Source organism: Halictus rubicundus, chromosome 8 (assembly GCF_050948215.1).
Source record: "Halictus rubicundus isolate RS-2024b chromosome 8, iyHalRubi1_principal, whole genome shotgun sequence".
In the NCBI taxonomy this organism is placed as follows: Eukaryota; Metazoa; Arthropoda; class Insecta; order Hymenoptera; family Halictidae; genus Halictus; species Halictus rubicundus.
This window is the reverse complement of record NC_135156.1, coordinates 7,570,401-7,586,313: the sequence shown is the minus strand read 5'-3', so window position 1 is coordinate 7,586,313 and position 15,913 is coordinate 7,570,401. Positions and strand designations below refer to the sequence as shown.

At 36.3% G+C, this 15,913-nt stretch overlaps 1 protein-coding gene across 10 annotated transcripts in view; it reads right to left on the bottom strand.

Annotated features, from left to right (window-relative positions):
• The window catches only part of Cap (Cbl-associated protein), an 88,868-nt gene that overhangs the window by 28,806 nt on the left and 44,149 nt on the right, over positions 1-15,913 (bottom strand). For 6 of the 10 annotated variants that reach the window (XM_076791401.1, XM_076791403.1, XM_076791404.1 and 3 more), the window contains 11 exons: positions 14,115-14,162; positions 11,045-11,247; positions 10,530-10,722; positions 10,093-10,191; positions 9,583-9,722; positions 8,653-8,725; positions 7,968-8,003; positions 6,654-6,792; positions 6,197-6,302; positions 4,487-4,519; positions 706-801 (listed from right to left, as the gene is read on the bottom strand). In XM_076791401.1, the coding sequence (XP_076647516.1) occupies positions 706-801; positions 4,487-4,519; positions 6,197-6,302; positions 6,654-6,792; positions 7,968-8,003; positions 8,653-8,725; positions 9,583-9,722; positions 10,093-10,191; positions 10,530-10,722; positions 11,045-11,247; positions 14,115-14,162 (1,166 nt within the window). The remainder of the gene's footprint in view (positions 1-705; positions 802-4,486; positions 4,520-6,196; positions 6,303-6,653; positions 6,793-7,967; positions 8,004-8,652; positions 8,726-9,582; positions 9,723-10,092; positions 10,192-10,529; positions 10,723-11,044; positions 11,248-14,114; positions 14,163-15,913) is intronic. The other 4 variants (XM_076791408.1, XM_076791406.1, XM_076791409.1 and 1 more) reach the window with 4 other exon arrangements.

Here is a 15,913-nt window from a genome sequence, read left to right as displayed (position 1 = left end):
GACACTGATGGTAATTGACCAGACAGAAATCGTGCATTGAAATCGAATTTAACATTGGGGGAATGATGAAAGCCTGCACAGAACTTTCCGGCAGACCCGGCCAGAACAGAACGATAGAGGAAACAACATCATCGTGCACGCTACTTGATGATGATTGTAGCCTCTAACCCGTGAAGCGTGTCCAGCGAGAAGAGAAGATTTCGTCGCTAACGGTGACGGTATCATAATATGATTGTTGCTAGAGATAGAAGAAGACGTAGAAGAAGAAGAAGTAGGCGAGACGCGATGGTGATGATGATGATGATGGTGGTGGTGGTGATGCTGGTGAGGATGACGATACTGCTCGTCGCCGGTAGCTTGTAGTGTCGCCGATCTGTCATGGATCGGCGAGTTCGATCGGTGCAAGCAACGATCCGGTAGCACGAAGCTCTTTGATCTTCCCTCCAACATGCCAGCGTGCCAACTGCAGTCGGCAGCCCGATCAAGAGGTCGCTGGATCCGATCTTTCCAGGGATCGTCCTTGCCGGTTTCGCATTTACGATCGAGAGCCAGTTTCCGTGTATGATCGAGCACAGTGTTGCTCGACCATTGTCTCGTTTCAGGTTTAGCATGACGGAGACCGGCGCGGGAGGATTCCTCAACGGTTGGACGAGATTTAGGGACGACCTCGAGGGTTTTCGAGCTGCTGACCGCTGGTACCCTTACATTGTCACCGAGACCACCGAGACCGCGATAGATCAGCTGCCCGTTCCGAAACTCCTCCAACCCCGTACCCTGAGGATGTCCATTCTCGTTCAACCACTGTCCGGTCGTTAAGCGTCGGTTCAGCGTGGCAGTCATCATCCACAGAACCAGGATGGACGTTGAAGGTGCACAAGATACGCAAACAGCAAAGACACGCACACAAACACACGGACATCGATCACAGTGTACAATACCTCGAAATGTATCGCGATCTCATTAGCGTGACCTTAATCGACGACGTTTAGTCGGGTCGTGACCCTTAGTCGTGCCGATGTTCAACCGTTCGCGAAATGTTAACCCTCCGTAACCAGCGTCTCTCAACTCACGGACCGCTTGATACTCGACAAAATATTGATATTCCGTGCGTAAAATTTTTTAATCGACTTCGAAATGACGTGTAGCTGTTACGCCAAAGCAAGGGAAGCGATTAATTTATCATAACGGGTACGAGTACCGCGAATCATTAAGAGGTATTATACGTTTACGATGGAGATTAATCACGAAGTCAAAGTTGAAGGATTGGTAAAGTGAGCGAATCAAAGAGGGTCATATCTTCGAAATCTGTATATAGAGTTTGGAACTTGAATTCAATAGATATTTGCTACTCAACCGTCTTATTGATACTGATTAACAGAAAAACAAAATAAAACCTCTCATGATCAATGAGTCGTGTTGCTACAGGAACGCTGACCGCAGCGGCTACCCAAACAGAAATTAGAGACTGTTAGGGACTTTATCAATTATGAGAATCGTCAGAAACTTTTGCATATTGTTTACTTGATTCACGTTTTTCTTACGTACACGCATTAACTCGTCAATAAATCCCTAATTTATCTTCGCTGAATTACACGCGTTTAAGAAAAACGCGAATTCAATGAACTATGTCTACTTTGTTGCATGAAATAGTTATTTACTCCACTGCTTTTTTAAGAGGGCGTGAAATACTTCGTTTCTGCAATTAGTACTGACGAGATTTCACAATATCGTGCCCAACATTTTGCCAACATCGTAAAATAAGTAAGTGAAATTTAAAACAATCGAAAGGTTAAAAGAAATAATGAATATCTATAAATTATTTTTAACGTAGGGTAAGAAACCCAATTACTTGTAGGGGTACCAATTACTGTGCCAATATTACTTATTTTTCAAGCATAATAAATATTAAACAAGAGATATTAAATTATATATATATAACATAAATATTAACTGATTTTAATGAAAAAATTTAATATATATTAAATATATCTATTAAATATAATATCTATTATAATAATATTTATTATGCTTTAAGAATAAGTAATATAGGCACAGTAATTGGTACCCCTACAAGTTATATATATATATATATATATCTTTTTTAATTGGTCCCTTACCCTAGTTCTGATCAATTATGTGAGTCACTGTACCCAAAAAACTTCAGTTATTCGCCAGACAGTTATTCACGGCGAGAAACAGAAAATAACTTTCTCAAAAAGAAACTAAGACCAGAAAGGAAAAAATAGTTCCACAGAAAGTACTGAGGAACGTCGGAGGCTATCAATGGGTAATCGATATTGTTCCGGCAGACCAATTAAAACTCTTTGATTGGTAACTAGTGAAGCGAACTACGAACAGAGCACACTTTATTACTGAGCCATCATATGACTTCTGTCAGAACCAGTGCGATTCTTGATACTGCAAGTAACAATAACTTGACAAAATGTTGAAGTTCTCCGAATGAACACGTCTAGTACACGAAAATCTCAACATTAAATACTGTACAACATCGGGCTGTAAAAGTTTTGATTTTTTCATTTCGTTCTTATCTACGCCACAGTGCAATCGTTCTAAACCCGTGTACATAACTGCCGTTATGTCAAGTTGGTACATTATCAATTGGATGTATGAATTTCCGTCTTTCAATTTAATGAAGTCTCTTTTGCTCTCGTAACAATTTTAATGTAAAAGAACTGTTACGTAAATATACATATTATTTTAATTGAGAGTGTGATTATAATTTTTGGTTTTTATACATTATTTAGCGGCGACTATTTACGAACTACCGCTGAGAATTTCTTAAACAATTATTTATCAGCAATGGCAATTTTTTAATCCAATATTTTTATATTTGTAATATTTTCATTTCTTTCGGAATTTTTTGAATGATCTAATATGGAGCCTGCTGCATATTAGAAGAATATTTCAAAATTCTTATTAAGGTTTTATTGTTTCTTTAGCCACTTACATGTTTTGTTATAAATGCGTGAAGCCCGCAGTCTAATTGTGAGTGACGAAAGTAAAACTATCTGTTATTTTGCAATAGATATTTGTTATAGTAAAAAATTTCTTATGAAATTTGTACCTACTTAAAAATTTTGTAATAGTCAAACATTTCTTATGAATTTTGCACCTATTTAAAAGTTTTGTTATAGTCAAAAATTTCTTATGAAATTTGTACCTATTTAAAAACTTTGTTATATGACAATTCCTGTAATTTCTGTGAGAGTTACAAGAAATAAAAGAAAGATGATACTTTTCTCTCAATAATATTAATATGTTTAAAATACTATAACGACAGTTTTTAATTCTTCTGATGTTGCCTGATTTGGCAAGTTGACTGATTTGTTCAGTCGATAAGTACTGAATTATGATTGTACTTATAATTTTGTGTAAAGAACATCGTGGCATAGATAGGAATGAAACTCGAATCCGTAGTGGATTAATTTCTACAGACGTGAATGGAAGTATCTGTACTCGGATGAACAGTATTCTTGGTATCGTATTAACATTTTTACTATTATTAAGCACAGAAGCGGCTGTTTGCCGGCATTCGAGGTCAGTTGGCATGCGTGATTCGATTACTCACACAAATTGTCGACATATGTTAAAACGCTATACATATAATTGCAATAATGATCACCGTATTAATGATGGAGATGACATCAGAATTGTTATTAAATGATATTTTTAATCGTCTTCTGCTTCGATTTAGAATGTACTCTTACCTCGGCGAAATTTTTATATTACTTTCATTGTATTTAAGCTTAACATTTCTAAAAACAGAAATAACCATATTTTTGTTGATTCATTAACCCTCGTACTCCTGCGAGATCTAGATCTATGTCAGAGTCATTTCTGACCCACGCCGATATTTCATTACAGTTTTCATTCGATATAAGGCGATGACTCGGGTTTGGGTTTCGTCCTATTTAGGAAGAAGAAGAAGAAGAAGAAGAGGGGATAGCGATTTTCTTATTTCAAAATAAAGAGCGCCGTCTTATATCGGAATAAAATTGTACATATTGACAGTCGCTGGAGCTCATCCCCACCGCTACGGGTCACGAATGACTCAGGCATAGCATACGGAGGGTTAATTTGAATTACTCGACGGGATTGTGATACGATGTTCAGTTATGCTATTTCATACTTTGTACTCCGATGATGAAAACAATATTGCACTGCGTATTAAACATTTGAGAAATCATGATAATGTTAAGTATATAAATGAATACTGTCTAAAATGACCTGTTTTCCGTAATTATTTATCTTGTTTTTATAATGTTGGTAAGGAAGACCGAACGGATTGAAATTCTTTTTCCACCAATGTTCTATTGCGAACCAACTAAACATTAATCCTTACGTTTAATGATAGGCTGATTTATAAAAAGATGGAGCAAGGGAGCAAGATAGGACGGGGAAGTACGGAGGAAGAAAAATAAATAGTATACAGTAATTACGAGTATGTATATGAAAAAATGCGTACCCCGTCAAATATGTCCATGACCTCGTCCCACCACTAGAAACACAGAATTAATAAGGCGTTAATACATGCGCTAATTAAGTATGGGGTTACAATGACATCGAAGAAAAAGAAATAACTGAATGGTTAAACGTTTTCGGTGACCACTTCCCATCTAAATTTTTCGTTACGAGCAGATCTTTCACGGTCAATTATATTGTTCAGAATAGAAGGTAGAAATATTTGTTTACTGCTGGCAGAAAGTTTGCGATCACTCAACATTCCGGATTCGTCTGTTTAGAAAAATGAAACGCTATATCAAGAGTTATTGAAATTCTAAAATAGTTTGACATATCGAAATAATAAGAGTTTATTGCTTTTTATAATAAATCGAAAGCAATACATCCTTTTTATTAAAAATAAAAAGAAAATAGATACCTATATGTTTGCACGTTTTTTCCCTGTTTTAGCCGTTTTGTCAATTATTTCATTTTTATACTACGGTTAGTGTTAGCCAATTTTTTATAACCATATAGTCCCAAAGCAATTGTGTGGTTTACATATTTACACGCTTAATATTATTTACGCACTTAATATACATGTTTACGGACTTAAACATTTACATATTTAATATGTATAGAACACTAAAATTACTGTATTATACATACAGGGTGTCCCAAAAATGTTGTACTTCCCTGAAAGGGGGATTCCTAAGGTCATTCGAAGTAACTTTTTCCTTTGCAGAAATGTTTCCCGCAGCTTTGCTTAGGAGTTATTAACGAAAAACGCAGACCAATCATAGCGCGGCTACAGCGGACGGATTCCGGCTCGGCCAATGCCAACGCTCCGCTCAGCGAAACCTGTCGCCGAGCCAGAACCCGCCAGCTAATAGCGGCGCTCTGATTGGTCCGTGTTTTTTGTCAATAACTTCTGAACAGAACCGCGGAGAACATTTTCGTAAAGGAAAAAGTTATTTGAAATGACCTCGGGAATCACCCTCTTCAAGGAAGTATAACATTTTGGGACCCCTTGTATAGGAATACGGTAATGTCCGAGACAATACTAATAATCACACTATCCCACTTAATATTCTCACGTTGACTTGTATTACTGAGAAGTAGAGAATTGATCGGACCCATTCCGCCAGCAACATACAAAAGTAATTCATGCTTCGGATCTTGAGTAAAAGCGAAGTCGTTTCATTAGATGGAAAGCAAAATGAATAGAAGTGAAAGACTAGAAGCAGCGCTACTGAAGCGAACCAAAAACCGAGGAAGTGATCGAGAAATTATGAGAGTGAAGGTCTCGTCAGCGAAGTACGTCGAGAAACGATTCCGCCAAGGAAAGAAGCCTCGATAGAAACGAAGAAAACGAGCGGTTGCTTCGTAAATTGATTTCAATCGTTCGATTAATCGTTACCTTCCTTCTGGTCCGTGTGACAAAAGTCGGCTAGAAGCAAAGCCATGTCAAACGATCATGTTTCGGACACACTGGTTTCGTTTCGAAATTCGACTTCGGAATTTGATGAACGGTTCGAAATCCGTGCAAGTATATATCATTTTTTTTTTTATTATTACAAACAACTGAAGTACTCTAGAAGGTCAAAGTTATTGAACCACCCTGTATCGGCAGTCGAGTTTGGACTGATAAGATTTTTTCGTGAATTCTTGTTTGGAGAAAAATGGATTTACAAATGGAGGCGGTTATAGTTCGCCGAGAAATTGGAATGCTTACCTCCTTGGCTTCCTTCTCAGCGATCGACGATCGTCCCGGTTCGTAGTCCTCGATTCGTCCTGGCTGATTTTTGTAAATGTCTGTATTGTACTTCAGTGTTCCATTCCTAGAATTTGACAAACATCATTTGTATTTCATTTATTTACCAGGTAATTAGTATACAATTATTTTGTACACTTTTCAAATGCTCTGGTTTACAGAAAATCTTTGTAATAGAAATTTATATAAAAATAAGAAATTCAAGGTAGCATTATTAGTTTGGTGACATGTATCAAGATCTTTTATGTGACCAATAATTTAATCTGGACACCAATCGGAAATTCTTTATGAATCTACTATGAGTAATTAGATTTTTTCTTCAAATGAATGCCTATAAAAGATATTTAGAAAAAAGAATAAATTTAATTAATTTAATTTTTAATTTTTTTATTTAAAAAAAGGGAAACGTATGTCGTACTTTCTGGGCATAGTAGACGTAGTGAAGTCATTTTCTTTGTTTCGCAGTCGTCGATGGCTGTCAATCGTTGCAGAACGCTCCGTGTACGGGCGATGTTCCGGTTCGCTTAAATAACCACTTCCGTAGCCGTACCTGGTTCCTGAAAAGAATGAAATTACGCTTTATTACACATGGTGTTTCCACACTTGAACGTGTTAAACCTAATCCATCACCAAGAAGTTATAAATATTTATTATACAGTACTCTCTTACTTTATCATTAAAAAAAAAGTAATTACAACTTGTAAAAACGTAGTCTACATTTTAATGAGTATCTTCAATGCTATAAATTTAGTTCTACAAATAAATTCTAGAGAATGTAAATTTATCTTTTTAATGCATCTAGTACTGTTTTAATATATTGCACTACACTGGAATGATGGGAAAATAATTTCAATGTAGATAAAAAAACATATTACAATTTACTATGGGATTATTGTTGTCTTTAAACAATTATATATACATATAATGTTCGCTGTATTATTATACTATTTTGAATATCATTAATATTTTTAATATTTAATAAAATTTTAATGTCTTTGTCCTTTTCTTCTGCAAGTTTTTTAATATTGAATTACTAATCAGTAATGAGACACAATACTGTTCTTACAATTTATATAAATCTCATATAAACTTTGGAAATATTATTTAAGCCTTTCGCTAATGGCCTTCATACGACCTTTATAAATAAATAGATAAATAAAGACGTGATCCTATCAATAGCATGGGTAGTAATCGATATTACTTTCTCACCAGTCCAATAGTTAATTTTTGAAATGATGATGATGTCTGTTTATTGAATGCGCAACACAAACAAACATGTAATTCCGATACATATAAACAGTGGTTAAAATTTGTTCGTATATAAAATGATACAATTCTTGATATATTATATGAGATAGAAAAGAAAAATTATCCAATTTGTAACAAAGTCATAGAATTTGTTATGCGGATAATTTCGAAACAGATTGAATCATGCAATATCGTAGCTCAGACTTGTGCACAGGTAATTCCGAGTCAGAGTTACCAGCCATAAGCGTGAAGAATCGTTGAAACGAAGCTGTAACAAACATTAAGTGTTAGCAGGTTATTAAATAAAGAATGGTATTATTCGAACAAAATTGTTTATTGGTTACTTTCACGCATTAACAATTAGTTACAATAGACCTCGACGGACGTGGCCATTCTCATGGAGTGTTAATCAATTCGACTAAGCTGCATTGTTAGTTAGTTCTTTTGCTATTGCAATTTTGTAGCACGACGCGTATGTATTCACCTCTTCTTGGTTTGTAACGAATGGTTACGTAATCATCTGAAAATTATATTAAAAATCAATCTTGCGATTCTCCTTCCTTACCATTACAAAACTATTCTACACATTAAGCGAGTAATTTACTATTCTTTCCTTGATGAACTATCCGGTTATTGGCAACTCCCTTCTCTGCAATTAACAACTTACAAGGATACTTAAACAATTCAGACATTCCCAATCTTATCTAAATTTTTCAGTTTTGTTGAAAATTACTGTAAAAGTGTCACAGATTTTTGTTTTGCTACTTGCATAATAAATTGGTAACTGCCCAATATAAACTGGTAATTTGCTTCGACTTTTCTATTTTTTGTTCAGAGAAAAGAGTTTTGATAAAAAAAAAATAAAGAAAAATTTTCTTTTAGAAAATAAAAAATTTTGATCAGTAAAATAAAAAATTTTGATCAGTAAAATAAAAAATTTTGATCAGTAAAATAAAAAATTTTGATCAGTAAAATAAATAAATGCTGACTTAGGAAAAAATAGTTAACCACTTGTGTCGGTATCCAACATTAACTTCACTTTCTACAGCAAATATACTGTAGAATGCGTAATTATCGTACATTAATTCGTTCGAGCAACTAAATTTTTCAACTGTGATTGTATAAGGTAACGACGTTTCGTGTAATCAAACTAACAAACAGAAACTTACCGTTTCTGTCCGCGCGATGCAACGAGTCGTACATTTTCTTGTACCATTTTGTTTGGTTAGTCTCCTTCACTTCCTAAAACGTTTTTACCGAATCAGACAATAGAAGTGTGACTCCGTTAATTGTACTCGACTTAGACATCGCGAATTTCTTTACCTGACCGAATTTTTATCATTGTCAAAGTAATCACAAAGAACAATGTCCCGATCTTATGGAGCATACTGGGCATACAGAGTGCTTCATTTATTTCACAATTCTTAATCTAGTTTTAACGCCTAATGGAATCCTACACCCATAACCTAAGTTGCACTAATTTTTCTTTTTATTTATCATCAGACAAAAATCATTGTAAATATATTACTCTAATTTCATTAAACTGAAATCATTATTCATCTTTCTGATAGTAAAAGAATGTTCATGGAAACAAGTTTAATTGTTTATAAGCCCCAACAGTTCACTTAAGGATTAATTTTAGGAGCTGAGAAAGTGTTATAAATGCATACGCAACACTAACAGTCTAGTTATAATTATGCTACAGAACGAATAGTAACGCGTATGGGAATACTTGCGAGAAATTCTAGGGCCGCCGTAATGTCAACACACTGCATCACGAAAGTACTATAGTAGATCTACTCCCTTCCTAGCACTGAATCCACTACCTCCACCGTGCTCACGGTGATAAAGACAAACGAAGCACCCTGTATAGAACCATAATTTGCCGAAACTGACTCACCAAAAAACAATTGTGTCATCGTTTAGCATTGTCCTTGAAATGAAATTAAACTCGACCAAACTCTAATTACGTAATGCACAAAGGACGTTCTGTTATTTTCGAAGCGGCCAGATCTGATATGAGAGAACATCGAAATAGAACTTGCGCCTGAGAAATTCGATTGGTTCGACAAGTTCGTTTATCTTTGAACTGGACCTACCGATCTTAACACAAGAGGAATACCCTCCTTAGTTGTTGGGCCGATACCCTCAAATTTTCGAGGACCCAAATCGGCCATCTTCTTCGGCGGTTCGTTATCCGTTTCCGGCTCGCTCTCGTACTCTTTCTTCACGGTGTAGACTGAGGCGGGGACATCAGTTGAATTTCACAATTCGGTTAACACTCGCGCGCAAGAGAAGAAGAAAAAAATAAAGACACACACACACACGCGCACACTTTGGACCCGTGGAAAAAAACATTAAAACGAAACGGTGCTGATCGAGAGATTCGTCGCGTGCATCGTGCCGGCGTTTTCTTTTTTTCGGTCACGATTTTCTCGCCGGTTTTATTCGACACGACAGAGAACAAAATTGATTACCACTTCCGAATTAGTCGACGACGCGTGGAACCACGGTGAGATTACAGACACGAATCTGGTTAAACTTAAACGGCGAACAGTAGCAGGTTGCGTATTATTGACAATCTGGCGACGATCAGAAATTCTACTCACTTATCTCGCCGGGACTGATCAACGGCTTCTCGTCGCTCAGCGGTCGTTTCGCGGTTTCACATTCATCCAAGTAAGCTGCCCCTTTTGGCAACTGTCCCTCTGAAATGATAAGAAAACAATTGAATGGGCTACGTTCAAAACGTGGAAAGTTTTCAATTTGAATAGAAATTATGAAATGCAGAATATCATCGGTTCGGATAATCAAGGTTCTACCTAAGTAAATAAACCGCGAATTATGTCATGTTTGGACTCATTTTAATCATAAAAATCTCACGGATATGTTGGTAACAGTTTCATAAAAAAAAAATTACAATTGGAAACAAAAAGGTGTTATCGTTGACATAAAAGAATGTTTATCCTTGGGATATGTTTGCGTTTAGAGGACAAGTAGCAGGATCCATGTGTCAAAACAAAAATTCCATAATTCTAAACGGTACCTCGAGCTTTCTGCAGCAAAGTGATTGTCGGATTCTGAGCACGGGGCAAACGAGGCGCCGAGACCAGAGAGTTTAATCCTTGCGACGGGGCTGAATGAGAATTAACGATTCGGGAGCTACTGCTGTCGTAACTAGTTTCTGTTGTTTCCCTTATCCCTCCTTTTTCCCAAGGTGGCGGTGCTTCCTCTGTCACCTGAAAAACACATTTGAAAAATGTTATTCGGGTTCCCATGAAAATGTATAAGAGAAAAATGTAATCGATACATCGGGAATCCGATGAAAATTCATTTTCTTGTTTGCCGACTCCGATAAAATGAAAATAACATAACGTTACTTTTTATGTACTTTTTTTGGCGGAATTGTCAGAGAAATATCAAAAATTTCCCGAAAATGGGAAATTTTTTAGAGTCTCTATAATCGTAAATTACAAAACATAGAGCCGGGTTATTTTGTCATTTTGGCCCGTAGTTCTACGGTGAATCTTGTAAGATTTCTCGAGCGAGAGGTTAACTTACTTCCTGTTGTGTTAACTTTTTCCGGCTTAGAACGGGGCTCTGGAATTGCACCGGGCGAAATTCTTTCTTTTCTGGAACAGGACTGGAAGTAGCGCTGGATGGTGTCCAGACTGGAGGGATTCCAGTATCCTTCTCGGAGTCTTTTCGTTCAGGGCTTCGTTCTTTCGGTGGCGGTGGTGGTTCGCTTCCAGGCGACCAAACGCCTACCATTAAAAATTTTCCTGGTTAGACCACAGTATATACAAACTTAAATAGTTACTATTAGCCCAAACCATAAGTAAATTCAAATGAAAACTCAATGTTGTAAACAGTTCTAGAACCCCTTGCTTTATAATGGCAAGTCAAACGGCTACAGTTTCGAAAATTGGTCAAGTCGGATTGACCTCAAATTTTGCACATAGCCTCGTTTTGCATTAAAAACATGTTTCCCAAAAGGATTTTTGGCGACTCGAAAAAGAGGTTTTTATCATTTTATTGTCATTTCCTACCATAACGACAGAGAGAGACGGCAGATCTCGGGAGATCTCTCGTGACGGAGATATCGAACACAATATACTGAATATGAATACGTGAGGAAAATTTTCAAGAAATAAAGTCAAATTACTTGCTAATTATTAGGTTTAGGGCTAATGAAGGTCAATACTTTTTTGCTCAGAGTTCGACATTCTTTCATATTTTGGTACGAAAAATGTAGTATTCTATTTAGAAAAACAATGTTGACCATCAAATCACCGAAACGCTTTCACGTATAAAAAAGTAAATACACTACATAATGTACCCATTCAAGCCATGCAACTTTTGTATACAAAACTTTTTCGTACAATGCATATTTTGGAAGTTACAGAGATGTGCAGTTGCGTGGACCACCCTGCATTTCGCGCACTCGTTTTTGTCAAAATTTCATAAAATCTCAGCTCACGGATAACCAAATTGAACCGATTTATGTATGTTTTTGAAGTGAACAACGTTCGAGCGGAACCGAGAAAAAGATGCGTTAGGGTCTTTGTACCGTAGTAAACACGTGAATTCGCCGAGATCGAGCCAAAATCAACATAGACTTGCTAAACTTGGCCGCGTGGGCGTATTATGTAAAGAATCGCCCCTTCCTCGACGATTTCTCAGTTGATTACGTCAACAGATCCCAGAAAATCGTCGGAGCAGTGTGCAAAAGATACATTGATCGTAACTATGAAACAGTAAGGAAGTCAATTTTCAATCGAAATTTATGCATCTTCAACATTACAAATTAACACACTTTTGTTTCTTAAACGACTTCATTCTATTCGTTGAAATACATTTTCTAAAACCTCAAAGTTTCAAACCGAATACTGACCCCACGTTGTGAATTTCCATTATCATTTTAGTAGCACAGACTTCTCAAGAATTGTAAAACAACGTGTTAAGAAAGGAAATAAATTTCTATTTCACTTCATTTTGTCGTAATTCAGGTGGAAAATTTTTATCTCGCATAAAGATCCGCTGTCTGATTACGAATATCGGCTGAAGTTCCGAAAATCGGTCAAATCCGATTGAGATTTGGTAAATAGGCTCATTTTGCATTAAAACCATGTTTCCCAAAAGGATTTTTAGCGACTCGAAAAAATTTTTCGATCATAGCATCATTTCCTATCTTATTACACTACAACGAATTCTGCCCTCTTTAATTGACGGAACACGCACGTGTTTTAGAACGGAGCTATAAACCAGCCCCCACCCCAAACCTAAACCAGACATAACAAACTCTGTCGGTAAGGTAGAAAATGATACTAATATGATAAAAAAATATTTTTCGAGTCGCCAAAAATCCTTTTTGGGAAACATGTTTATAATGCAAAATGAGGTTGTGGGCCAGATTTGAGCTCAATCTCATTTGACCGATCTTGGGAGCTTTAACCCCAGTTTCTGTAGAAGAAGAAAAAATCATATTGTAGTGCGGTAAGACAAAACAGCGATAGAACCATTTTCACGCCACGTTAGCGTTACCCAATTCCACGAGCATTCTAACGTGCATCGGGTCGAAAATTAGCATCGTGTTGAACGTCTTGCTCCAGAAAGCTAACTGGGCATCGTATTCTGGTAACCATCGACAATTACAATTAGAGGTAGCTTAATATCGACGCCCACGAAAATCTAATTTTAAAATCTCGAACTGCAGCTCGTTTCCTGTTCTCACGCCATGTATAAATAGTGGTTGAATAATGTTTCATTTTCACGTTTGTCTGTACTGAAGTACCAAAGCTATTACTGTCGCTCACGAAAGCTATTTAACGCACAAACGCGAAGGGAAAATGTATAACTGTTAATAAAGTTGCTTGAAATAATAAAAAGTCTCGAAATAAATGAAATTGAAAAATATTGACGTGTGCAGTGTTCACATGACATTTAGTATAAGTATAATTTATCACGTTGGATCGCGGTAATATTCGAACGCATGCGTCATTATTTATCATCATTCGTCATTTATCTCGTATTAGTATTTGATCGAGTCGCTTTTGGCAGTAATAATCTTTTTGAGTTATTTGTACAAATATTTTTGAGACACATACTTCCACGAATAAAAAAGCAGGTGAGCAGGAAATTGTTAATGTTAACACATAAAGGTGCAGTTTAATCAGTGAAAACAATGAAGAGACAACTGTCACTGGCAGGCCGTTTCATTGACCCAGGTCACCTATACATTCTTCCGAGAATAAATGCACCATATTAATATGCAATTCGTATTGTTTCCTCTGACTATTATAAGAATGTACGCGTAGCCAATGTTAGTACACAAGATGTTCCGTTTAGCTGCTCCAGTTAAAACGTAAGTGACAAACGGCACAGTAAAATATACATTCTGAAGGAAAATACAATTTCTCCCGCCACGTTGTAAAAACAAATGTAACACCTAGTTCAGAAGTTCAGCACTCCAGACATGAATATTAATGGACGATTTGTTTTCTCGCCGCTCTATTATGTTACTGTTAGTTCAAAATCTATTATTAATGATGTATTAACATAGTTTTGTCTCTAACGGCCAAAAAGGTACAAAACATTCCGTTAATGTCACACAGTGCTCTTGCAACTGTACCTGGTGTCGCGGACGAAGCTTTAAAAGTAGGAGCGAACATAACGTTCTCTGAAAACACAAAAATGAGTTTAACAACTCCACCAGCTCTGCTTGATAACAAAATTGTTAATCCAACATCACAAGAAATTTTCCTGATTAGTATACGAGCTTCATTCTTGTAATCAAAATATCTTAAGTTGGCAAAATAATAATAAAAAAATAATCATAAATATAGTGTATTCAATATTCTTTATGGATTACAGTTATTAACAATTTCTCGAGAATGGGGAATTTAGTGTTCGAACACGTTTCGGAGCCACTGTGTGTTGTGCTCAATTTCACAGAAAAATCCTAACATATTTTTCACACGGTCTTCGATAGACGTAGGTTTCCAACCATCGTGATTCTTTTTGTGCTTCGAGCGCTTGCTATTGCTTTAAAAGCCCCCGTCGTGTTACATAGAAGCTCGGATTTGTAGAAAGTCTTAGGGGTCCATAACCCAAGATTTTATACCGTAGAAAACCGAGACGCTGCCTCAATCTTAAATCATGATAGGAGCCGCGTTAAATTGCGTCTTTCTGAGACCGCTACCGACCATTAATAGGGAAGCAAGCTTGATGAGCTTGGAACGAAAAAGAAAAGGGAGAGAAGTATAAGGAAGCGGAGAAGTCGCCAAGGTTAGGGCTTAGTTGGAGGTTGACTGTCTGCCATATCCACGGAAGTCCTGTCTTTTGCGTGTCTCTCAAAGTTTGCGAATTACGGAGCGAATCGTTTCATTTCAAAAATGAAGCTAAGTCAAAAGTAATATTAAAATTGAAACATTTTTAAGAGCGAATAAATGCGCTTCTTTTGCGTCCGATTTTCCGAAGAAAAGTCTACTGTAAACTGAAAGTTAAAATTCTCGTCGATTTTATGCGAGTGTTTCTCTTATCCATACGAATATTTTCGCTCGTCGACGCGGATCTATATTGCAATTTCGTACAATCTATAGCGCGGTAACGCGACACCTTTATGTAATCGAGATATGGCTACCCAGCCGTTTTATGTTTTCCTTGGATCTTCTGGCTTTCGCGTTATTTCACACGAAGTATGCCTTCATTAAAGCCGATAATCCCGGTGACAAAAGAAAAATAGTATCAGACAACTCTTCCTCTAGCCTCTGCTAACTCTCACACAGGAACAACCTGTTGAACCATATAATCCTATAAGCGACGCTCAGTGACCAATTTTGATTACAGCCATTAACAAAACCCGTTATTCATCATTTACATTTAAAATCACTAATTTTATTCTTGAGCTCGAAACACATTCGCTTAATTGCTATTACTTACTTCCTGGTATTTCTGTATCGTTACTTCAACTGTTAATATAATTATAAAGTGATACGAATCTGGTATGTACGAAAATTATAAAAAGAATTTTAAATAAAGTTTTCAGTAGTGTGTTCATTTAAAATTGAATGATGAACAGTGCGACATTTTTATCCCGCCATTTTGAGATTCAAACACAAAGTGTACCTATATATAACAAATCCAAACGCGACTTAAATTATGATAACTCGAAATGTAAAATAAGAATTTTTCACTTTGTTAAGTTCCCTATAAAAAATTATTTTAGAAAAGCATTTTATCGTAGTTCACAATTTTAGCTCGAATTTATAAGTTATTTTGAAATTATTTGAAGCTGTAAAATAAGAATGGCAGATAATATTAACCGGACGTTTATTACACAACTTGCGATGGTACCGTTTTGTTTAACTATGAATATAAAAGACTCGTTGCACCATAATTTTTCTCAGACTCTGAAAACAACACAGCGGT